The sequence below is a fragment of the Xiphophorus maculatus genome, chromosome 16, assembly GCF_002775205.1.
Source record: "Xiphophorus maculatus strain JP 163 A chromosome 16, X_maculatus-5.0-male, whole genome shotgun sequence".
NCBI classification, from domain to species: Eukaryota; Metazoa; Chordata; class Actinopteri; order Cyprinodontiformes; family Poeciliidae; genus Xiphophorus; species Xiphophorus maculatus.
The window spans coordinates 13,411,263-13,435,592 of record NC_036458.1 but is presented as its reverse complement, the minus strand read 5'-3'; the positions used below and the strand labels follow the sequence as shown (position 1 = coordinate 13,435,592).

Genomic DNA, 24,330 nt, shown 5'->3' with positions numbered 1-24,330 from the left:
ATACTAAAACTTTCCCTCTTTTATGTATTAAACCTTACATAATTGCCTTTTGTGACCATTTTTAGAAATATATATCATGAGCTGTTGGGAGATGAACAAGATAAATAAGAGTAGAAATATAAATGTCTGCCTTTACTGTCTTTTTTCCGTAATTATGTGGAAAATACCACATGCAAGACACAATCCTTTTTGCACTGAGTAGGATGAGCAGGAAACCTTTAAATTCCTGATTGGGTGTAATTAAGTAGACAAAGATCTACAATAAGGGAGCAACAATAAGATTTCCATTCCCAGAAAAAACAACTTTTAGAAGAAAGACTGAAATGTAAAATGTGTTAAAGTTAAGCTACGAGTTCCGTTATCATAAACGGGTCTACGGATCACTGATAATTGTCATTTATTCATCAAAAATATTGCTGATAAAGGAGACTTTTCCCACCATAAAGCCCAGTGAAGGAACTCAGAAATTTCCTTTTGCAGTTTTCTGATATTGAACTGATGTTTAACCCATCCCCAAAATCTCTTTTTATGCAGTTGCCAAGGGAAAAACTATTGAGCTCTGGATAACCTTTTTATTATTCAGGATCCATACCTCCACCTGCACCCGCACATGAACATTAACTGGGGTTGCTTAGATACTTCTGATCCCTGGCTGGACCAGAGCTTTGCTCGATTCTTGTTGGCATGCTGAGAACAATGAGTCCACTTCAAAGAGAAACACACACACATACACCCACCCACACAATCACAGGTGCATGATAAGTTTGCAAGTGGAAGATAATTGTTTTTCTTTATATGTGTTTTTTAAGAATTCTCAGTTCCTTCTGCCCATTTTAAAACAAACAGAAAATATTTCTATGAATAAGTATAAGGAAATAAGGACCCCAAGAATTAAGGAAGAAATTGAACACAAGGAGACAAGATGAACTTCCTGCTGAACTGACAGTTGTTCACACCACTCACCAGGAGGGAAGCAAAAAGGGACAAGGCTAAAACAGCTTCTTGTTCACAAATAGCTGAATCCCAGCCTATTAAAGGAAAGTTGAATGGAAGAAAAAAGGGTGCACAACCACTTTATAGAGATGCTGATATTTTCCCAGCAGGACTTGGCGCCTTACCTTCTATACCAAGTATCAGTACCTGGTTTAACGGTATGACTGAACTTGACTGAATTTACTTTAAGCGCAAAGAGAATCTACTGGTTATTTTCATCAGAACCAACAATGCAAACAAGCTGAATGCTGCTATTAAAATAACTTGGGATTTCCTTAATAATTCAGCAAAGAAACAGGCTAATTGTCTCTATGTCATACTGTAATCATGTACAAACTTATAAAAGTGGCCATACTGAGTGCATATACTGTACACAAACATAGTCCTTAGTTGGTCAACATTTCTGTATTAAATGTCCTTTTTTGGTCCCATTCGAATTTCCGGGTTTTGAAATTTACCTAGATGAAGGATTACACTTGGTAGACACAGTTTTGGATGAGGCCAACCTGGTGCCAAGTTGAAGGAAGGAAAATATGAAATATGAAAACAATGGAGAATTTGAAGAAGAATGGAACTAAAATGAATGCTGCCGTCATTCCCTATTTTTACCAGATGGGTGGCTTTCCGGAGTTGTGAAAACTGGGATTTTGAGGTCATTGTTGCAAAAAGTGGCAAGCTGCTCTCCCTCTTTATACACGACCTTCCCTCTCTCTGTGGTGCACCTCTCCATCTCTATGCTAATGCCCTGTAATGATCTAAGGCGCACCGAGGTGAAGGAAGTGGAGAAACTTCTTTGTTGTTGTTGTTGCCATAGTAACAAAGACTTGGCATAAATCTGATGCAGCAGTGCTTATTTGCACTGCAAGACAAGGTGCTGTTCTCGTCATAATAATGACATATATACATATAAAAAAACAGTGAACTGGTTGTGTTTATGAATTCAACAGCAGCATAGATGCAAGAGAAAACACATGCCACACAGTACCTGGCAGATAGAAAGCGTCTTGAGCGGCTCAATTTAATTTTATCATCCATCCTCATACTCACACACACCCGCACTAACATGCTCACACACACCTGCGTGCAGTCTTGCTTTGACTTTGAAGTTCCTCTGGATCGCCTTTAAAGGCCTTCAGTGTTGCCAGGGCAGCAGGCAGGTAGAAGACATCAGACTGCTTGGTGTGTGTGAGCGTGTGTGGGGGTGCGCGCGTGTCTCTGTGGAGGCCGAGTACTTAATTAGCAAAGAGCCCGGCGGGCCGGTTGCCGTTTCTCAGTGTTTAGCTCTAAACGAGGAAATGACTGGCTCGTTACTGATGCTAACAACGGGAGTAATTTATGCACCAACCGATCTGTCTGCTGTATTAAAGCTTTTTTTTTTCTACTTTGCCTGTCGGCTTGACGGCGACAGGCAAACAATAGGCAGGCACAGCGACTAATGTCCTCTTGTTTTGTTCCTGCTGTATTCTAAATACAACAGCGCTAAAAAGTCATTTGTTAAACAGTGACGGAAACCCACAGAAACAGTGAAATTAGGTATCCCTTAAACCAACAGGTAATTTCATCACAAACAACAAGAAAGTGCTCAATTTATTAAGACATCGCAACTAAAACCTTCCTACGGTGGATGACGGTACGGTGGGTTGAGCTGTTGTGTTCAATTGTGCAGAACATATTCTAAGTTTGGCAGGGGAAGCGTAATCTGCTGCTGACAGAGGTACATGATTCTGAAGGGGTGAGGAGGTTGTTCTGATTGGTTGGGAAGTTTAGTCTTTAGGCAAAGGGTTCATACAGTGCTAAGAAAAGTATTTACACCCCTTTGAACTTGATTGACTATAGCCCAATTGTTACATTGAAATACATTTTTTATGTATTTCAAAAGTGTGGAGCCCCTTTGAATTTGATATCCCTCAAAAGTGTAAATGAAATTCCTTTGAAAAGTCAGCTAAATAAGAACAAATAATTCAATATTAGTGTAAATCCTGCTGTTCTGAGGAGGTTTGTTAGAGAACATTAATGAGCAAACAGCTAAGCATATATTGCAAAGAATGGGCAAATATTTCATGAGCAAAACTAAAGGAGGGATTTAGGTAAAGGTAATTTCATTTATATAGCACATTTTCAGCAACAAGGCAATACAAAGTACTTTACAGGTATTAAAAGGAAATACAAACAAATTAACAAACCAAGATCATGGTATTTAAACTGTTCATTGTTGAACACAACTCATCATAAATGGCCTTGAATGAACTAATAGGAAAAAGGGTGATTTTATAATGCTATAGCGTTATGTATATTAAAAAGCCTCGCTGCTCTGATATAGACTCTACATCATGCACTCCAATGGCATTTTTAAGAATAATGACACTTCAGTGAAAATATGACACATAGTATAAAAACACAACAGCATCCAAATCCCAGATATTCTCTTTGAGGTAGTCACAAGAACTCACAGTTTTAAATGTGGTGGTTTAGCGTTCAGTAAAGGTTTCAAAAGACAAAAAAAGAAAAAAAAAGATAAGAAAGAAGAGACAGATTTGAATCAGGTAGGTCTCTAAGTCCAACACTGGGACGTGCAGAACAAACAACCATACACACACACACACAAATGCACACGCAAGAGGGCTGTAGCTTACCAGGTAACAAGAAGAAGCTGAATTTGACTCTCTTTATATTTCTATAACTTAAAACATAAGAAGCTATAAATGAAACAACTCTATCATTATAACCATAAACAAGTTTGCCTTGTATTTTTTTCAAATGATAGCAATACATCTAGGATTACTAGCTGGGTTTAATACAATCACTCATAAGTAAAGGTCTGATGTGAAACACTTTCAAAGCCCTCAGATGTAGCAGTTCAACTCTGTTATATAAAAAGATCAAAGGATTGGCTTGTTAAAGCCATACTCCACCTTAAATCAAAATTCATACCCACTGTTCTCATGATCAAAGACTCAAGTCAAGAGATATAAACAACTCTCTAATAAAGGCAGAATTCAGAAAGTTAAGGCTAAAGTGTGTGATGTAACTCTGAAATAAATAGCATACTTTATGGACTTTATGCACGTTTCAGAAAACTTAACATACTTTGGTGATGTTGGATTATAATACTAATGGTTAAATATCGCATTGGGCACACCCACAAACACACGCCCACATGCATATTAGCCAACTACTGTATTTCTCTGACTGCTTTGATTTCTGTCAGTCTATTGCTTAATGGTGTTTGTGCTTTGACCACCACAGTACGTCAAAAATTTGGCTAACTCATAAAAAGTCTTGTAAAACTTTTTTTGTTTTGTTTTTAAGCATATCTGAATGCTGCAAATGCATCCCAATAAATATTACTAAAAGGTACAGTTATTTTGATTATATAATTCAAAAAGTTAAACTCATACACATTCTCCACACACAGAGTATTATATTTCTAATTTTAATTGGTTTTAATTTGTTTTACTGATTTTGTTTGGTTAAAGAGTACTGTCTCCAAGCATTTGAAACAAAATGTTTGGAGACAATACTTGCTTAGTATAATTAAAATTTTTTGAGAAAGTGAATTTAGGGTTTTAATTTACTGCGAGTCAGAATCATCTAAATGAACCAAAAAAAAAAACATCTGAAATGAATCTTTTTTTCTGGTAACATTCTTATTTATTAAGATGAACCTAAATTTTGCTAAAGTTTAGCATCGACTGTGTTACTTCTAAACATTTCTTTTTAATATAAGCAACAAATAACACTTTTTGTTTTGCTGTACCTTAGTGCATCTTCTAGTTTGGCTATCTTCCTCTTGGCCTCAATTTTCTCCCTCTCAGCCTCACTGTGAACTGCCAACACCTGAAAGACAGAGAGAAAAAGTGGGACAGCGATAGAGGTTCAAACAAGTGCAAAAGCAAGACACCATCAAACATCACTCAGGAAATCCTCTGCTGCCTATGTGACCCTCTGCATAAGCTCTCGTCTCTTCTCCCTATCACCCCATCAAAAGTACCGTCTGGCTGCTCACAGCGTCTCACACTTTGGATCTATGGCAGCCATATGGGCTGTTCTAATAGCCAGATACTGAATCATGACAGCCCACACAGCACTCCAAAGAAGCTCAAATAAGAATCTTTACAGAAGAAACCAAAAAAAGTAAAATAAACTATTCTGTAACACTTTCCAAGTCGGAGTCCTGCAACCTGAGACAAGTTACAGGAAAGGCAGAAGAAATGCTGTCTGATTAAAGGAAAAGAATACGAAGCAGACATCAAAAACTAAACTTCTGAGAGGCCTAATTAAATATCTCCCTGACCCCGAATAAAGAGTACAAAGGCCTGCTAAGTTTTTGCAGGTGTATCAGTCAAAGGGCCCCACGTATGCTGGTCTGCCACCAATACAAACTTTTCAGAAATGGCACTTTGAAGATGACCCAGGTGCAGCACAGACTTTAACCAAGAAGTCTGGCCTCCACTGCTCTGGTCCAGCTCAGAGTAATTAACAATGATCCACGGACTCCGCGCTTTATGGCTGCACTCTGACATTGAAGTGGGCTTCAAAAGTAGAAAGCACGGGCAATTAGGTGTAGGTCTGGGCACACTTAAGGGACAGTTTATCCCTCAGAAAATGCTGCATGTCGTTTTTTGCAATGCAATCTTTAAGACTTTACTTCCAATTCCAAACTATTTTATACTATACTTCGAACACTACTTGTAAATATAACCTCTATGCATATTCCTGTTTATCACAAAGCAGAGTGCATTCCTCCAGCTGAAGCCCCAGAAGAATTCAACAAACCCTTCATGTTTATAATTGTGACTGTAGAAGTGGAATTATAGCTGATCCCTCTTTAAAAACACTTACTGCCTATTTTATTAGCTCAAACACCAAATATATATAAAACCTCTTGCCTGTGATCAGTATTCAAGCATTATTTTCATACGATGACACTAAAGCAGTAGAGTGCAGTGAGGAAGATGGCCCAACCTTTTTCTCACAGCAAGCCTGCAGATCATCTTTCTCTTGCTGGAACTTCATCTCTTGATCCTGAAGGGAAGGCAAGTTTTAAATAACATGGTGCAACAGATAATCCAACATTAATGCTACACAGACAAAAGAAAAACTGTGATGTGTTAAAGTTGATATTAAGCCCTCTAAAACCCTCGTTAAGCTTACTCTGACTTGTTGTTGTCTTCTATACTCGCTTTCCTGAAGCTGCTGCTTGAACTGAGCCACTGTCGTCTCCAAGATCTCTATCATCTCTGAAGCCTGCAAGACATGTTCTTTTTTTATGACAATGATCAGTGAGCCCTACATTTATAGAGAGGACATGCTGTGGTAATATAAACCTTAGCGGCAGACAGAGCGTGTTCCTGATGTAGGTGGCTCATGTCTGTCTCGTGTTTGGCCAGGAGATTCATCACTTTCTCCTCTTGTTGCTCGCTCTGCTGTTCTTTCTCCTTCTGCAGCATCATCATCCTGCACACATTCAAAAGCTTGGTTAAAACAACCTTGGCGAGTTATTTTTTAAAACATCAATTTGCTCCTTTTCAAAGAGTGAAACTAAACAGTGAGATGAGTCATTAACAACCCACTCTACTGCATTCTCCCTGAGAAAATCTGAATATGACTGAAGAAGACTTTCAAATAGAATATTTTATTAATACTGTTATAAAAGCCTCATTAAAGCCATTAGTACTGCTGCCACAGTACCATAAGTTTATCCATACTACTTTATTTTATTGTGATTTTACAAGTTAGAAAAACACAAAGTTGTGCATAACTGTGAAGGGAAAGGAAAATGATACCAGACATAAACATACAGCCAGAGCAATAATGGTCATGTGTTAGAATGTCCTAGTCCAAGTAAAAGCCAAAATCCAAATGGGAGTCTGTGAAAAATCTAAAAACTGCTGTACGAATGCTCCCCAGCCAATCCAATCGAGCTTGAGAAAAGTTGGAAAGAAGAACGTGCAAAAATTTCAGTCTCTAGATTCTAGATGTTTAAAACCTATAGAAGGTGGTTCTACATACCATGGTTATTTGCATTCACAAGTATTTACTGAAAGGGGCTGACTACAAAGGAGACTTTTCAATAATTTTACACATCTTAAAAATCCCAATAAAATGCACAGAATTTTGGCGTGATGTTGCAAAATACCGTTTGTTTGTCTCTTGCAATTCGGCACCAAGGGACGCGATGTGGATCTCCAGCCGGGCCTTCTCCTGCGTCACCTTTCTGCGCAAGTCATTGGCCTTCTCCAACTCCACTGACTGTTGCTTCACACGTAGCTCCAGCTCATGCATTATTTTTTCCTGGCCCACAAACATGCAAAAAAATCGAGTCAAGTCAAATATCACTTCAGCCAACAAGGGTGGCAGCATGAGATAATGTCAACAAAGATGATCAGTCCACTCCCCAAATCAGACAGAAATCCAAACTCCTCCACTCTAAAGAAGGAATATTCCTCTTCCGAGAACCCTAAAAAAGTGATTAATATCACAAATTAAATTACTAATTTCTACGTTAAGGGTTTTTTTCCAGTCTTGATTAGGATTTGAATAAAGTCAGCTATACGTAGCTGTTTCCAATAAAAAGAACTACTGTCCTTCAGCTTGCACGTGTGTTTCTACATACAGGTATGTAACAGCATGGAATGCGGCGTGAGCCTGGCTGACAAAGACGATGATGGGGCGCAGATAAGAGATGGAGCGTGCTAGCTGATCTACACGCTGACAGGGGCCGGCGATGACAGGAGGAGGGGCCGGCAGTGCCCCTCTGTTGGTGACAGAGATTCTTTTCTTTGTGTCAGTGCAGACGGGTGTTAAAAAGAGGAACAAGGGGCCTGTGTTGTGCTTTGGCCGCGTGCTGACACTTAGCTCCCTGGCAGTAGATGAGAGGAAGGCGCGTCTGCACACCGAGGCTTGACTGGGCGCACCTGGACACACTCGGCGAGAGCAAATTAAGTCCAGTAATTAGGTGTTTTAGAAGGAGAATTACTTGGTGTGAAGTGCAGGCTATGTAAGCTGCTTCAATCGCTCCCGCTGCCTTTCACAGATTTAGTGATACGGTCTTTGAAGTTTCAGCAGAAAAAGCCATTTATAGTGATGGACATACCCTCACAGTTTTTGTATCAGAACTGAGGCCAACAACTGGAAGGCAGCCTGCATCAACAGTCATCTCCAGAGGTTTATCAGGCTGTGTGCATGAATGTATAATGCGGATCAAACTCCAGTGTCCAAGTAGGAGAAACAAACCAAAGGACCGCAGAGAACTGAAAAATAACAGCAGGTGTGAAACTACTGCTTAAAGTTGATTTCTGATGCAGGAATTAGCTGTAATACAGACTTTCAGAATGAATTCTGCTTAAAGGAAGAGGCACAGAAAACCTGCAGTGAATCTAGCAAAGAGAAAAGTATTGCTTTATATGGTCAGAGTCGACCAGCACAACACGCCTGCAAAGTTTTATTCAGCTTATTATATTAGGTGCTGTATTCATACATGTAGAACCTTGTCATATTTTACAATTTACAGCCACAATTTACAACTTCAATTCATAGTTTTGGCCTTTTACTTGTAAAGTATAAGAAAAGAAAGTAGGACAAAATATCTGAAAAGTGTGGCATGTCTGTATTTAGGTCCCCTCAGAATACTTTGTTTGTAGACCCATGTGTCGCTGCAGTTACAGACTCAGGTTTTTTGGAATATGTCTCAACTTGCTTTGTACATCTAGAAACTTTTATCCTTCTGCTCAAGGTCAGTCGGATTGGACAGAACGTATCTGTAAACAATCCTTTTGACGTCTTGCCTTATATACAACATATTCTAAATTAGGTTTAGATCTGGGCTTTGACTGGGTCATTCTAAAACCTGAAAATGCTTTTGTCTAACTCACTCCACTAAAGATCTGGCGGGATGTTTGATATGTTTTGTCCCATTAGAAGGTGAAACTCTGTCCACAGCATGAGCCAGATATCACTGTATTGCACTATGGGAATGCTGTATTCAAAATGACATGCAGTGCTTGTTTTCTGCCTATTAATTAATTTTGGCCACATTTGACCAGAGCCTCTTCTTTTATGTTTGCTGTTTCCCATATATGAACAGTGCATAACTAATAGATGTCTTGTCAGCAGATTCTCCCACCTGAGCAGTGAGTTTCTGCAGTTCTTCCAAAGTCTTGTCAGCTTCTCTGCTCACTTCTCTGAATATTTTGAGGAAATTAAGGTCTAAATGTTTAGTGATTTATGTTGGATAAAATTCCAACTCAGTGCATGCTCTTTAAAAGAGAATAACTCATTAAAAAGAAATTCCCCATTATGTTCTCTTTATGATGTAGGGTGAAAGCAATTAAAAATGTATTTATTTATTAATTTATCTCTTTCAAGCATATTTTACAAAGCCAGAACATGTGATTAGGAAAAAAATAAGTTGTGTCAGATCTGTATTAAGATAAACTGCTAAATGACAATCAGCTAGGAGTAAGTGTAATTTTTTTTGCTAGAATATTCTTCAAGTCATTCAAGAGAATTAATCAGAGAAGAAACAAAGATGGTTACTCAGGAGCCACGACTCAGGAGAGAGAATCGGTTGACAGGACAACGGTTATCTTGCGCTGTATAAATCTGACCTTGTTGAAAGTGGAGGAAGAATAAAGCCAATATTGAAAGAAAGTCATAAAAAGTCCTGTTTGCAATTAGCTGCAAGCTAAGTAGGTGACACAGCAAACATGTGAAGGATGATGTTTTAACCTCCCACCCAAAGACAAACAGATCTGTTTGTCCTACATGCAAAATGCTATTTGTGTGGGGAAACGAACAGAGCAAATCACCCTGTACACCCCTCAAGAATAATGTGCAAAAATATCAGTCAAAAAATGTGCTGAATACAATATTTTATGCAGTTGGCACAAAGTATTGCTTCATTGGAGCCGCAATAAAGATGTAGCTTTTTATTCAAACATGTTGTAAACCATACATCATTTTCCTTCCACTTCACCATATTTCCTGATAGTCTGTGACTTTAAATCCACACCGAATGCTTGTGGTTGCAATGTGACGAAATATGAAAAACTCCATTGAGTAAGAATAATCCTGCAAGGCGCTGTGTTTAGAAAGCTGTTCATCTCAAGAGTTGGATTGATATTGACTGTTTTGGTCATCATTAGTCATTACGTCTGAGAATTACAGCGGGTTTGAAGTTTCATCCACTAAACTGTTCCCTCTCTGAGACATCTAAATGGCCACCAGACGCCTAATTGTCCCGGACGCTAAAATCTGCCCCTAGGAGGGGCTGCAGCGAGTCAAAGTCCACTTTAATAATGCCATCCTCACTATGTCTGAAGATCAAGCCAACCACATGGCAGGAAGGCAACTAATTTTCAGTGACAAAGAGCTCTTTTTATTCTCTTGGATCTTGTCTGTCCTTAATTATTAAAAAAAGTGCCTTACCATGGGCTCCATCTAGTGTTTGATGCCTCTGAAATGTCGGCCTGTTGATAGATTAAGGCCAGAAGCGATGCATGTGCATGGCTGATATGTAAAGAAATCCCAGAATGCTGATAATATATATAACATGAAAAAGCGCTACAAAATACTTTTTAACAGCAGCTCAATTAACTGTCTTCCTGTGTTGATGAGCCCTACTAATAAAATGTGCACAATCCCATTTGACACCACAGTCTTTTTTATAACATCAAAGACCCAGCAGCTTTGGAAGGTGTGTGTGAATGTGAGTGCGCACATCTTTGAGGACGATCTTAGCACTGAGTAAGATTTAATATGGACTAAGATCAAAGACATTTAAAGAGATGACAGACATGCAATATTGCAGTCACTCCCACCCAGATGTTAAAGGATGCCTCCTTTCATTCAAGGCTTGGAATGAAGAAGCTGGATGTTTTATTATTAGATTTGTGACTGATGTATACATGTAGAGCTAAACAAAGCCTGGGATTTAACCACTAATACTAAACCCTTGTCCTGTTCCTGTAGAAGTTGGGGTATTTAGTCTGAGAACAACTGTAGCTTTAAAAAACCTACACTCATAATTATTGTGTCAGCTAAAAATAATGTCGATGGATTATTGTAGTCAACTTCATGATCTCTGCAGTACTAAGCTAATATAGAGAAAATACATACCTCAGTAATAGTTATTTTATTCAAGTACCTCCTTTGGAGGTTTTCTGCTGTATATAATTTTAAGTGCAGCATTACCTCTGTTTAACAAAAAATACAAATAAAACAAAGGGCTATTTTTAATAAGAATAGAACAAATATAAACTCCAGAAGATCAGGAGAGATGAGCTATAGTAATTCATCTTATCTACTGGTTAAATTTAATGGAACATTGCTGATTTAAAGTCGCCTAAGGTCATTTGAATGTGATCAAGAGTGCAAGAAAACGCATTGCATGTATGCTCTGTGGTGAAATTCCTATGCCACTTATTGACCTGCTGTATATTGCAGCCTTCAAATTCCTGTAGGCTGATTAACAAATAAATCGACAAAGCTGGCCTGCAGTGAGAAGCTGCTTTAGAAAACTTTGCCCCCTTTATAAATTAAGTCATCATTTGAAAGTTGTTTTTATATGTATTCATATAAATTGTCTCTATGTGATACATTTTTATAGTCTTAAAGAGTTGAATGTGACCAAAGAGGCAAAATTAGAACTAATCTTCAACAGGACACGGACGCCTCAATGCACACTACATAGTTCTTACATTTAAAACCTTATAATATTCTATCGCTTCATTAAACATGTCTTTTATAATACGTACATTGGCCTGAGAACGAGTGTTGTGCTCGGACTCCATCTTAGCCAGCCTACGGTTGGTGTCGTCCAGCAGCTCCTGGATGTTTTCGGTGTGTTTCCTCTGCATTTCAAACTTCTCCTGCTCCATCTCTGCTATAGTTGCATGTAACTGAAAAGGCAGAGAAAAGCTACAGATTAGACAGTGATCTATTTTATTGGCACTGAGTTTAGATCAGTTGCCCCTGCAGACATAACTTATCCCAGAGAGACAATAAGGAACCGTTTGTTCCCACTATGGAGGGACTGCAAAGTATCTGTGAAAGTTCTCTGAAACTGGCACTGTTTTTCCTCCGACAATAATGAACACATTTAATATAATTTAATTCTGTGCCATGTAGTGTCACATCACATACATGAAATTGTATAAATATTTGCTTCAGTATTGAAAAAACAGCAAGAGTGCCCTAAGGACATCCATACATATATACTGTATGTATATATATATATATATATATATATATATATATATATATATATATATATACATACATACATACATACATACAGTATATACTGTGTGTGTGTGTATGTATATATATATATATATATATATATATATATATATATATATATATATATATATATATATTCTTCACCAGCAGAATTAATCTGAATGAAGATGGAGCCACATAATATGCAATCCTGGAAGGTTTGGAAAGACTTGAAGTGTAAACAATGGCTGAAGTTCCACAAAAACCTACATCCTAAACATGAAAGTAGAACTATAATGGAATGGTTCAGATCAAAGCACATTCATGTGCTACTGTGGTCCAGTCAAATTAAGGTAAATCCAATGTAAAATCTGTGGCAGGACTTGAACATTGTTCAAGCGTATGCATCAGTATGAAGGAAAGTTTGACAGGGTTATATTGTGAATAAGAATGGAAAAAACTGAAATGTGCAAAGCTGGTACAATTATAATGAAAAAGACTGGCAGCTGTAATTGCATTGAAAGTACTGACTCAAAGGGACACATTAAAAACCTCTAATACTGTGAACTACTTTTCTCCTACTTCACAAATATTTGTGTTGTTCTATCACATGCAATCCCTTTAGATTACAAAATGTGAAAAGCTTAAGGGGATAAACAAAATGGTAAATACTTCAGATAAAAAGGCTCAGATGTAAGCAATTTGTATAATACTGCTGGAAGATTACCAAAAAGTATTATTCCTAATTATTCTTAACATTCTGCATATTTAAAGACAGTCAGCAACTCCGAAGAAATTAGTGAATCAACACTCTGACTGGACCTCTAAGCCTTCACTGAAAGCCCAAAGGAAGATAATCAGAAAGAAATGAATCTGTTTTCTCAACCAGTACAGCCTGGCTCCTTGCAGAGAGGTCTCCCGCTAACCCATAGTTTCCCTCTGGCTTGAGGCGGCTTATGCAGCGCAGGACTGCAGAGTATCCCACCTTCTTCTCCCACTCATTTTTTATAGAGTCAGCACTCTGATCGGAGAGCTTCTTCAGCTCCGCTATCTGCTTCTCTTTGCTCTCACAGATGATCTGGGATTCACGCAGAACACTTTGAACTGTGGGAGAGTTTGGACACAAACACACAAAAAGGGAATCAGGTCTTTCCTCTAAGGGATGGACGAGGGGGGGAGAAATCAAGGATGTAAACAGAAATCTACCTGAAGGCATTGGTTGTGTCAGTACATGAAATTAAATCAAATGTTTTTAGTTAACAGAAAACACAAAGGAAACAAAAGTAAGAAATGATAGCTAAACTATTGGTGAAAAAAGGCAAAAATGATTTGCTTAAACTGCACAGACTGAGCAGCACAGCTGGAGAACATCACTCTGCACCAGCATGATCTCCTGTGGGATAGTACCTTCCTAGGCTTTTTACTCTGAGTGTTCAGAGACACTACTGTAAACATCCTTCCAGTTAGCCCTGCAATCATGTCACCTCTCACCTTTCTTTTCAAGCTTACGGCTCATCTCCTCAGATTCCTTCTGCTTAACTCTGTACACACTCTTTATCTCTTCAATCTCCAGATTTTTTCGGTCCAGAATCTAAAGAGTGTGAGAAGAAAAGGACTGATATCAGCACCATACAGATACTGCTAGGATGAAAGTGTGTTTTGTTTTTTCTGTATACTATGTCATGGCCATATTGAAGTATGTTAAATCTTATAAGAGTTAAGACACATTAATTGACATCTTTGCAATGCAAAACTAAGAAATAATAATAATTATAATTCTTAAACAGAATATTCAGTATGTCAGTACCCAAACAGTGTTTTTGGCAAAACATTGCAACATATAAGAGAGATTTGGAACTGCTCAAATCAACATTTTCCATCTATTTTAGCCATTTACAAAGTCATGAATCTCAGGAAGACTTTCTAAATCTATAAATGCATGTCTTAGTGCAAACTGAAGTGAAGATAGAGAAAGCATTCATAATGATTCATCCTAAGTGATTAGCCACCTTGCATAAAAGAGACGGGGACAATTGAATGTAGGGTAACTTTCTCTAAATGCATGCATAATGCCGCTTTTAAATGTGGGGAAACTGGATCAGAAGAAAGAGGGACTATTTAAAAACGCATACATGCATTTGCATATGGTCTGGAAATTAGAATTACCCAACCAAACACTGACAAGAGTTGGGATGCCATCTCATAGGTTCACAAAGCAAATTGAAGTTTTTGACAATGACTGCACATAGAGAAGTAAACCAAAGTATCTTAAAACTTTAAGATCAGACACACAAGTAAAGAGACTGTGCTTGTATTCTTGGCAATCAATAAATAGAAATACAGAAATTTCCTAAAATATAGAACCTTTTTTATTATTATTTGAAACTGAGCCACTTTTAAGAGAATACATCTGGATATGAACTGTATAATCGGAAAATACTATATGAATTTCAATTCCTTAGGAGACCAAAGACAAACTGAGTAAAATAGCAGCTGAATGAACCACCTGCACCGAGGTGATGAGGTAAGTGCATCTGCTTGCTGCTGCCATCTGGGTGTCATTAGTTAAATCAGGCAATGACGAGCTGCAGCTCCAGTAATGGAAATAAAGCAGAAAACTTTCCAAGCACTTATGCTCAGTTGCATTGCTTGTGCGTAGATATGCAAAGAAAAAAAGGCTTTCCCTTAACTTGTGCAATAATTTAGGGCTGGAATTCAAGTCTTTGGGAACTGTGGAATATTAAAATGACTTTTTAACAGCACAGATTAAATCCAAAAACAGGCTCCTCTTGCTGGGAATGGCAGAAAACCATAGGAGATGTTATTTTTGTCTGACTCTAGAAGCCCGTGACGCTCCTTATTAGCCAAGCCTGTCATCATCCCGGTGTGAATGGGATGGAGGAGATGAAAGGACGATTGGGTGCCTGGAGCAAAGTTCACCCAACATTTAGGGATAGCCAATTTTTTCCATTTCACCACCCCAAGAGATTTTTGTTTTTCTTTTTAGGGTGTAGAACAGAAGGTGGAGGCACAGGGTCAGGTTGAGGCAGAGTGCATTATTACCCTTTTTTGAGGTCTTTGGAAGACATCCTAATTCAAAGAGAATCCAATGAATTAAAGAGAGGACAGAGAACAGCAGAAGAAGAGAACAAATTTAGGATTACCAACTAAACTACAATGATCTGCCACAATATTATGATCAGAGCTGAGCTCAAACCTAAAAAAAGTCTAACTCAACCCAAACTCATAGACAGTGTGTCCGAGCCCAATTCAACCCAACTAATTAACTTTAATTAGAGGCCTGAGTCCAAAATAAACTTGACATATTATTTTAAACTGCTACCAGATTAAAAGACTTCCAGACCTCTGACTTTGAACGTTTCTGACTTGGTAGTGTAGCATTCCCTATTCTTTGCTTTTTGTTAATATCTTCCTGCTCCATTTTATCACTTGCTGTTCCGCAGAATGAGTAAAGTGCAAATCTTTTGGATGGCTGTCAAAGGAGGCATATTTAATAATCTGCAGAAGGAATCTTTGAAACACAGATACCCCCAAAAGAGACGCTGTCTCAATTTCTGTCTGTGAACCGACGGTGCTGCCCCACAGTCGGCCTCTAGCTGCTAGCAGAGCAGCTAACCGTTCCCTCGATGCTGCTGCCACAGCCACATGCTAACTATGGCTTCATAAATGCTGCAAAGGCTCAGCTTTTTCCATCCACTGGCCCCCTTCCTTTGGTAATTTGTTTGCAAATGTTTGTCCATTTGAGAGCATCTTGGTTCTTAAGCACTGCTCAAGTAAGGGTTGTGACTGGTTACAGATATACGAGTTAGAATTTTAAAAAATGTTTCTGAGTGTGTATTACATTGTGCTTTTTGCATTGTTTATGGTTAAAACTGTTCCAAATGGAGCAGGCCTAGAGCAAGCCAGAGCTGAGGCAATCAAAGCAAACTTTATTTCAATAAGCGGTTTGATCAACAATAGTCCAGTAACGTGAGCTGGTGCCAAAAAAAAAAAAAATAAATAAATGTTATAATTTTTATTCATTCAACCTTTTTCTCTAATCCAACATAATCTGTTTGAAAATGTTGGCAGGCTTTGGAAAATCTCAGGTAAGGCGAGATTCCACATTTTCTATGAAACACCCTTGGCGACAGATGTCTTAGGACTATTAGCTACACCAATCACAAGTATAAGTTATAAAAACTTTTTTATAAGTTTTTACAAAACTTATAAAAAAGTTTTATATAGGACAGCACTCTGTGTCACACAGAGTGATGTCACATCTCCCCATATTATGCATAATTAATGGCCACTTCCACAGAAGAAATTAGAAAACAAATTGTGCTGTTCTTCTTAAGTTATGATTCTCAAAAAGGAATAGCATAAAATCCAAAAAGCTAAATAAGACTATACCATGGAGGTCAGCAGCCATAAAATTTCGATCAGGACATTTCTACCAGCAGTCCTTTGAATACTGAAAAAATAACCACCAGTAAAAATGAGTACTCCTCACTTTCTATTAGACTTAAAGGTACTACTTAATCATCGTTGAACCAATATATGTAACAATCAATTTAAGATAACTTTCGGTCTACATTTACATAGGTAGAAAGCTCATCACAGAGTGTGGTGCCATACTGCTTATTGTGAAACATCTTATCGTCTTAAGTGAATGGTAAACTGTCTCCTTAAAAGCCTCAATGGCAGCAAAGGAAAGTCATGTAAGGACGAGACTGATTCCAGGTGCTTGAGCTGCAGCCTAAATGACAGCACTTAATGTTAAATAAACCAGCTTTAGTGCTGCTTTCAACATCTGACAAGAAGCTTTGAAGAGATGAGACCAGTGAGATGATCAGAGAAGCATTCCTTTACTTTTGACTTGCCTTCTAATGGCTTTATGATGGCAACTGCAGATTAAATGGTTGCACAGAAGATTTGCCTATCATGTTCAGATTCCAAACAGAAACTAAAGTTCTCAGTTTCCTCCGTTACAAAATTCTCTTGCAGATTTTGACTTGATTTAATAAACACTAAAACTGTGGGCAAATATAAACTATATTAAATTCAATGTTCCTTTCATTTAGTATTAAAAGTAAAGCCTTTCATTTAAAAAATCCAAGATAAATATTAAAAAGAAACTGGTGACATAAACAGAAGTAAAGTTAGTTTGTCATGAGTTCGTGTTTTTCATTCTTGCCTTCTCAACATCTGCATCATGTCTCTGTTGCATTTTCAGTTTCTCCTCCTGGTGCTTGGCCTCCAACAGTTTGATCTTCATCTCAGTCTGAGAACAGATGAAACATCATGTCATGCAAAAGAAAACAACCCTCTGTTCACACCACGTCTGCTACTCTATAATTTGGCTGTAGTTTCCAAAAACTGAACGTGAAAACCACTGCAAATTGATCTGTTCTCTGGCACTGGTTTGTTTTTGCAGAGACACTATAAGAGAGGCCAAAAAGATACAATTATCGTGAACCATCTTCCAAACATGAAACAATTCCCATTAAATTTGTGGAAATCATTCCAAAAATATTTACAAATACTTTAAATTTGCACATGTGCATCTCTAAATTGAAGATAAGCAAAACAACAAAAAACAAAAAGAAAACTGTAATTAAGATGTTGGGTGACTGAAACTTAATAGCACAAAATGGCTGCGAAATATTAGCATAGCAGCCAAACTGATGACCGTTTTTATTCAAATGCACCATTTTAAGAAGGGATCAGCTTCAACATTGTGTTAGGAAATTTTAGACCATATCTTCAAGAACTAAGGAAGCACCTTGATTTAAAACCACGTATACCCTACGAACCAATCATAGATCACTAAGTAAAAGCCTTTTTCTCATATCATTTATTCATGGTATATAAAGAGGATTTAATCATTAATATTTACCTCAGGCATGTCCTGAGGGCCTTCGCTGTACACAACTTGAATCCAACTTGGGAAAGACTGACTTGAAAAAGTACCCCATAAACTTTGAACTGTATAAACTTCATAAAAACTTGTGTCAGAGAAGAAAACATGCATTAAACATAAAAACAAAGCATATCTAAGTGATCGTATTGTGTTAATTTAAAGGTTGTTCATTTTCTCTGTTGTGGTCTGTGGTCAGGGAGGCACTGAGTGAAATCTTGCCAAATTGAAATAAAAAAACGTCAAAGATCAACGCCTCTATTTGAAGCATGAAGGACAGTCTTTTGCAATAAAAATAATGATTTCTTGTGCGGATTAAAGTCAGATCTGAGAATGCTGTTACATCAAACTCATGCTGCACCGCATTTTACACCCTTAAGTCAGAATTTCCAAGTTTCAAGCTTTGCACATAAAACATACTTACAGCTGCAGCAATAAAACAGTTTTATGCACTTCTGACAACTTGAATTTGTGTTAAACCAGTCACACACACAGTAATATAAGTCAACAAGAGAACATGTTCTTGAATTAGCAATGATAATAAGTTAGGTTAACTGCTACAGTTAGTAAATCCACTGGTTGTCCATCTTGAAGATATGGACATTTATCAGGTGTTCCTGTCATTACAGTACACCTGATAAAGATGGACATATATAAATTTATTCTGGAATTACAAGTAATTGTCCATACTTCATTTTCTTTATCCATTCATATCTAAAATTTAGGGGTGCACCGATTTATCGGCCGGCCAATTTATGGGCCAGCTGATTTATCGGTGCCAATTTCCTTAATTTTGGGAGATCAGTGATCGGTGGATTTTTATATGTGAAGCTGATCTTATCCACCGATCTTTGCAAAGGTCTAAGAAGGTCTCTCTGTTGAAAAAGGTTTAACTGTTAGACCGGCCCACCAAGTTATGTCTACATGTTTACAATTAACAATAGTTACCCCACTATTGCCAACTCAACAATTTTCTTGCTATATTGAGCAACATTTCAGACAAAAAGAAAATAGTATCGGCCAAAATTGATATCGGCAAGTTAAGCTCTTTAAAAGATCGGTAATCTGTGATCGGCCAAAAAACTGCAATCGGTGCACCCCAACTGAAATTGATACAGTTGCAATCAAATTTGATATATTTTAAGTTTCCAGGCTTAGCAGGATCCCTGGTAACATATTTGTTTCCAAATCAGCAATAATGCATTTCAACTCTGAAGCAACACAATCACTAACAGATGCTATCAATACTAACAGAACTATGGGTGTTTTAATGAAATCATGACAATGTTTATATTACCACAGCAAACTTATACGACCATTCAGCCTTTCTTGGATTTATTCTGGGTGGGAGCAAAACAATTTAGCAACTGAACATTTTCTTCAGTAAAAATGATTTAACTGCAATATTGTTTATATATATATATATATATATATATATATATATATATATATATATATATATATATATATATATATATATATATATAAACCTCTGCCAACCCCACTTGTAATATGACGAGGCTACAGTCTTAGATGCAAATATCCTGGGTTTGATTTCCGACCTTGAGACATTTACTGCATGTTTTCCTCTTTCTTGACCCAACTTCCTGTCCAGCTACTTATCAATAAAGACAAAAAGTGTTAAAAGAAATTAAATAAAAGTAAAAGCCATTTGTGTTTACAAATGGAACACTCCATAACTTAGCAGACTGTTCATCTACAAAACAAATGACCAATAAGAAGGCTTGTAAAGATTTACATTACATCTTTTTCTACAATTTGTATTATGTTCAACATTATCCGTTTATAATAAACTCTGGTACCTCACTAACTTACATATTTTTATTTGATCATTGAAAATCTTAGTTTTCCTCTTTTTTTGAACCTGCTGTCTTTAATTAGAGGATGTTTCTCTGCACAAACACACAGCACATGGAGGCACAAAGGAAACCTTTGACAGAAAAACTGTCTGGCTGTTTGCTTTGATGTCACCACTCATGTATAGTCTGTGTATCTTCTGGTACGTTAATCAAACCTGCAGCAGGGTGACAATGTTGCTCCTTTGAAAATGTGCTTGGGAGTGTGTGTGCGTGTGAGGGCGTGCGGGTGTGTGTGAGCGAGTCAGTGGTTAAAAACATCCCGAGGCTAAATCTTGTTTGTTCTAGTCATCAAAACCATTAAGCTGAAAAATTCCCAAAATGTCACTTGGCACAGGGAAAGCTCATTAGACCTTGTCTCTAAGATAAATATCAAAAGAAAACAACATGATTTAACTGCAGTATTGTTTATGTGTGTAAATAATGACAGAACACAATGAAGACATCAACAGCACACAACTAAATGTAGCCATGCTTCAGGACTAAAACAGTGGAACAAAACTAAAGAGCTCAGGTTTTCACTCTGAAGTCAGCAATTCCCTTCTCGTTTAGCACTCCTTTAAAAATAAAAGTCCAACTAAAATGCAGAAATTGCCTTCTGGATGCCGCTCCTCATTATAGCACTTGAGCTACATTCACACTGCATCCTTGACAGAGCTCGTTTAAGTATTCTGTTCTTTCTTCTCCATCATTTTTCTTCATTTAATGCTATTTCTTGTGCAATTGAGAGGACCACAGGAGACTTGTCAGAGTAGAAAGAAAGAAGTCAAAAAGAAGTAAGAGATAGACAGAGGAGCAGAAGGAGGGGGAGAGGGAGAGAGAGTAGTTGACTGAAAAGCACAATGTAAGGCAGAGACCTGATTCTAACGGTGCCTGAACAAAAAAAAAAAGGCTCATGTGGGGGTGTCACTTTCTTATCCTCGCTTCAAATGCTCTTTGGAGAAAGTTTGTCAAACTAGATCAGTGGTGTTTGAAACTTGTTTATAAAAGCCTCAGTGAAGGGAGGAGGAATGTCGTACACCTAAGGCTTCTGAGATGTCTTCAATCAACCCCGACTGGGTGGTACAGCTCCTTCCCTTTTCTCTTCTTCTGAGTTGAAGCGAGCGCTGTAAGATGCCATGTTTTTTGACACTTTGCTTTTGAGAGGATGAGAGCTAGGGAGGGAAGAAGAAGGGGTGAATGGGGGATCTGAGAGCGGGACTGCGAGCAGAAGATGGAATCGGTTTCTTTTTCCGTTCAATATCAGAATGCCAGGGGGCGGGAGGGTCAAGGCCTTTATTTCTAAAGTGGGGATACATTCACAAAATCGTCTTCTGCTTATGGCTCACTAGGCCTTTTCTATAAAAAGTAAGGAATTTGGTTGAAGTATTTCTATGGATAGCCAAATGTTTCTTTCCACACTTTTCCCCCTAACCCATAAAAATATGGACAAAAATATTATCCATCTGTACACGTTCCTCCAGTTTTCCTTTATTTATCTATTAATAATTCGACCATTATTCATCCCTTTGTCCTTCCATCCATCCATCTAACCTTTTACATCTATCTCTTCATCCTTCTTTTCCTCTATCAGTCCATATCTGCTATTTTGAAACCATCAAGTCAACCATCCATCCTTGCAATTTCATATTAAAAGCTTGACCCATCTAGCTTTTATGGGCTGAACTCTAGAAATTTGGGTTGTGAAAAGAATGAATTGATGACATGAAGAAAGCATAGCAACAGCTACGGACCATTTCCTAACCCTAACAGGATGTTATTTTATACCTTTCTGACCAAGTAAAAAGGCTGGACAAAGATTGTGGCTAAAATTTGATCTCCTATAGTTTTTGACAAGAAGCATTCTGAACAAAAACAAGAATGCGCGTATGAAACCGAGAGACTTCCATTCCAATTCTCTAAACCCATAAAGTACTAAGGTAACAAGAACAGAGGAGATATGTTTGAAATAGTAACTTTATTATTATGAAATAGTAAATCCCTCATGGCTCCATGCCTCAAGCAGGATCTTGAAAGCCAGCTGCAGAACTAGTCCCCGCTAAAACTACTGAGACTCACAAGGTTACCCTTTTTTAGCTTTCAAAAGCGATCAGATAAGACAGGCCATGGCCCTCTAAATCACAGGCACAGAACTCAAGCTTCATCCCAGAAGACCCTTAGATTAGAGAGACTGCATCATTATGGCATCAGAAAGCAATCCCCAGTTGGGGGCTTGCGACCATTAGACCATGACTGCTTGACACACATCTACCAGGCTGTTGCCAACTTTCCCTGAGGTCAGGTGCCGAGGGAAAAGCTTCAAGATGGCATGTACACAGAAAGTCTAAAAGAAAGGCTGTGTGATTTAATCATTCTGTCAGTATCTTCTGTAATCTCTAGCCTTAGGCCTGTGCTGAGCTAAAACTGACTCATCAGTCACAGTTTAATTGAATTTCCAAATAAAGGCCCGGCCCTCTTAACACTAAGCACTTTCAGAGTGTGCTGTAGGATTAACGGGACTTTGGCGCTCCTGCAATACATCCTCCACAACTCACCTATAAGCTGTCACATATGTGTAAGGAAAGCTTACGGGGAAATGCTCTACCTCAAGGCATGTCTTGCACACATAGCCTCCCTCTAAAGGGCATAAATAGCAGTCAAGCTGTATCAACACTGAAGGTGTTTTAGTTCTCTTATTTTATTGAATCAAGCTGTTCATATCTAGCGGCTAAAGCTCCTACTCATGCTGTGGCCACTGACCACAATCTGATGCAGACGTTACAAAAAATAAAAAATAAATGTGTCAAACATCTCCCAACCTAAAAGGTTATTCACATCAATAGAAAGTGGCATCATGTTGTTCTGTTTTTTAGTAGTATTCACCTCCTTGGATGTATTACCCTTGTATTGCTTTTACAAATCAAAGTTTGGCATTCCTGACAAAATCCAAAAAACATCTTTAATGTCAAAGTGAAAAGGGATTTCTACAAAATAATGACATAATGTTTAACATAAATTGAATGGTTGCATAAACATTCACCCCCTTTAAACTGACTGACCACATTCAACAGAGGTCCAGTCAAAAAGTAAGACTACAGTGTAGGAGACTGGAGAAGTGATATTATCACAATAATTTATCAATTTAACAATGATTAGGCAAGAGGAATAAACTGAAACACAATGATGTTAAAAAGAAATAGGTTTGTAATTGTTTGTTTATGGTTATGACATGAGGACAAAAACTCACACATGGCAATGTGTGAGTGTGAAATGCAGGTACAAATAGGCAGACGGATAAGTCACCTCAAAATACCTCCATACACATAACTTCCTCTGTTCCAAATCTTCCCCTAAAAGGCACTGATTTAAGTTGATGAATATAATCTCTACAAGCATTAAAAGAGAAACAAAATCTCTCAAGCTTAAACATCACAAATCTGAACATCAAAGGGAAAAGGTCTGCCCTGTTTCTGCCTCATTCCCTCCCATTTCCAGTGTGTTCATCCTGATGTTTTTCTTTAGCTCTTTGGAAAAGCTTGAAATTTTGGTTGCATTTTGTATCAATAGAAGTGAAACACCAGTTTCTACTTGAAAACGATGGTCTGCTTGTATTGAAGGCTTTATCACACCAGTCCCATATTTTAGCTCTTTTGGAACCATAAAGACGGGGTGTCCAAAGTGCAGTCCATGGACCAATTGCGGCTCAATGATTTTATCCAAAGCCCCAAACATAATTCTGTTATGGGACAAATCTGATCAGTAATCAATTTTTGTACTTTGTAGGATGAAATTTTTACAGTCAGATAAAAAAAAAAAAAAAACGTTGCTTGTTACAATGTTAGTGACACAACGAAATAATCTATGACATGCTACAGGAAAGCCAGGAACAAGTCACCAGAGCAGAACGAGAGAAAAAAACCTCATACATTTCTGAGAAAATTGTGATTTTTTTTTTTTTTTTTGCTAAATATACCAGCTGTTGTCATACTGAAACCACTTTGTGCTTTAAAAAGTAGTTTCTGAAGTTGTAAAATGGAAAAGATTGCATTTGAATACAGCTTGTTTACAGAGTAAATCTGAGCTGTTCCTCAACTCATGATTGAGTAACATAGCTGTCTTTATTTTGGATATTCACATGTTTTTACTACTGGTTTCGGCAAACAGGATGAAAGTGTGAAAAGAAGACACAGCTCATTTGCATAAGTAACACGTCACCCTATTCCACACTGGTAACGGGTCCTTGGAAAAACAAACCCTGGCACAAGTTCGTTTACGGGTTCAGGCCAAATGCTCATCGAAATTTTTCCAAGAACTGCCGAACATAACCTTTGCTGTCAG

The 24,330-nt window shown here is 37.8% G+C and overlaps 1 protein-coding gene across 5 annotated transcripts in view; it reads right to left on the bottom strand.

Moving 5' to 3' along the window:
* The window catches only part of cep112 (centrosomal protein 112), a 133,248-nt gene that overhangs the window by 89,974 nt on the left and 18,944 nt on the right, over nt 1–24,330 (bottom strand). For all 5 annotated transcript variants that reach the window (XM_023348408.1, XM_023348411.1, XM_023348410.1 and 2 more), the window contains 9 exons: nt 17,414–17,500; nt 13,708–13,807; nt 13,202–13,320; nt 11,751–11,894; nt 7,133–7,287; nt 6,321–6,450; nt 6,148–6,240; nt 5,959–6,018; nt 4,751–4,830 (listed from right to left, as the gene is read on the bottom strand). In XM_023348408.1, coding sequence (XP_023204176.1) covers nt 4,751–4,830; nt 5,959–6,018; nt 6,148–6,240; nt 6,321–6,450; nt 7,133–7,287; nt 11,751–11,894; nt 13,202–13,320; nt 13,708–13,807; nt 17,414–17,500 — 968 coding nt within the window. The remainder of the gene's footprint in view (nt 1–4,750; nt 4,831–5,958; nt 6,019–6,147; nt 6,241–6,320; nt 6,451–7,132; nt 7,288–11,750; nt 11,895–13,201; nt 13,321–13,707; nt 13,808–17,413; nt 17,501–24,330) is intronic.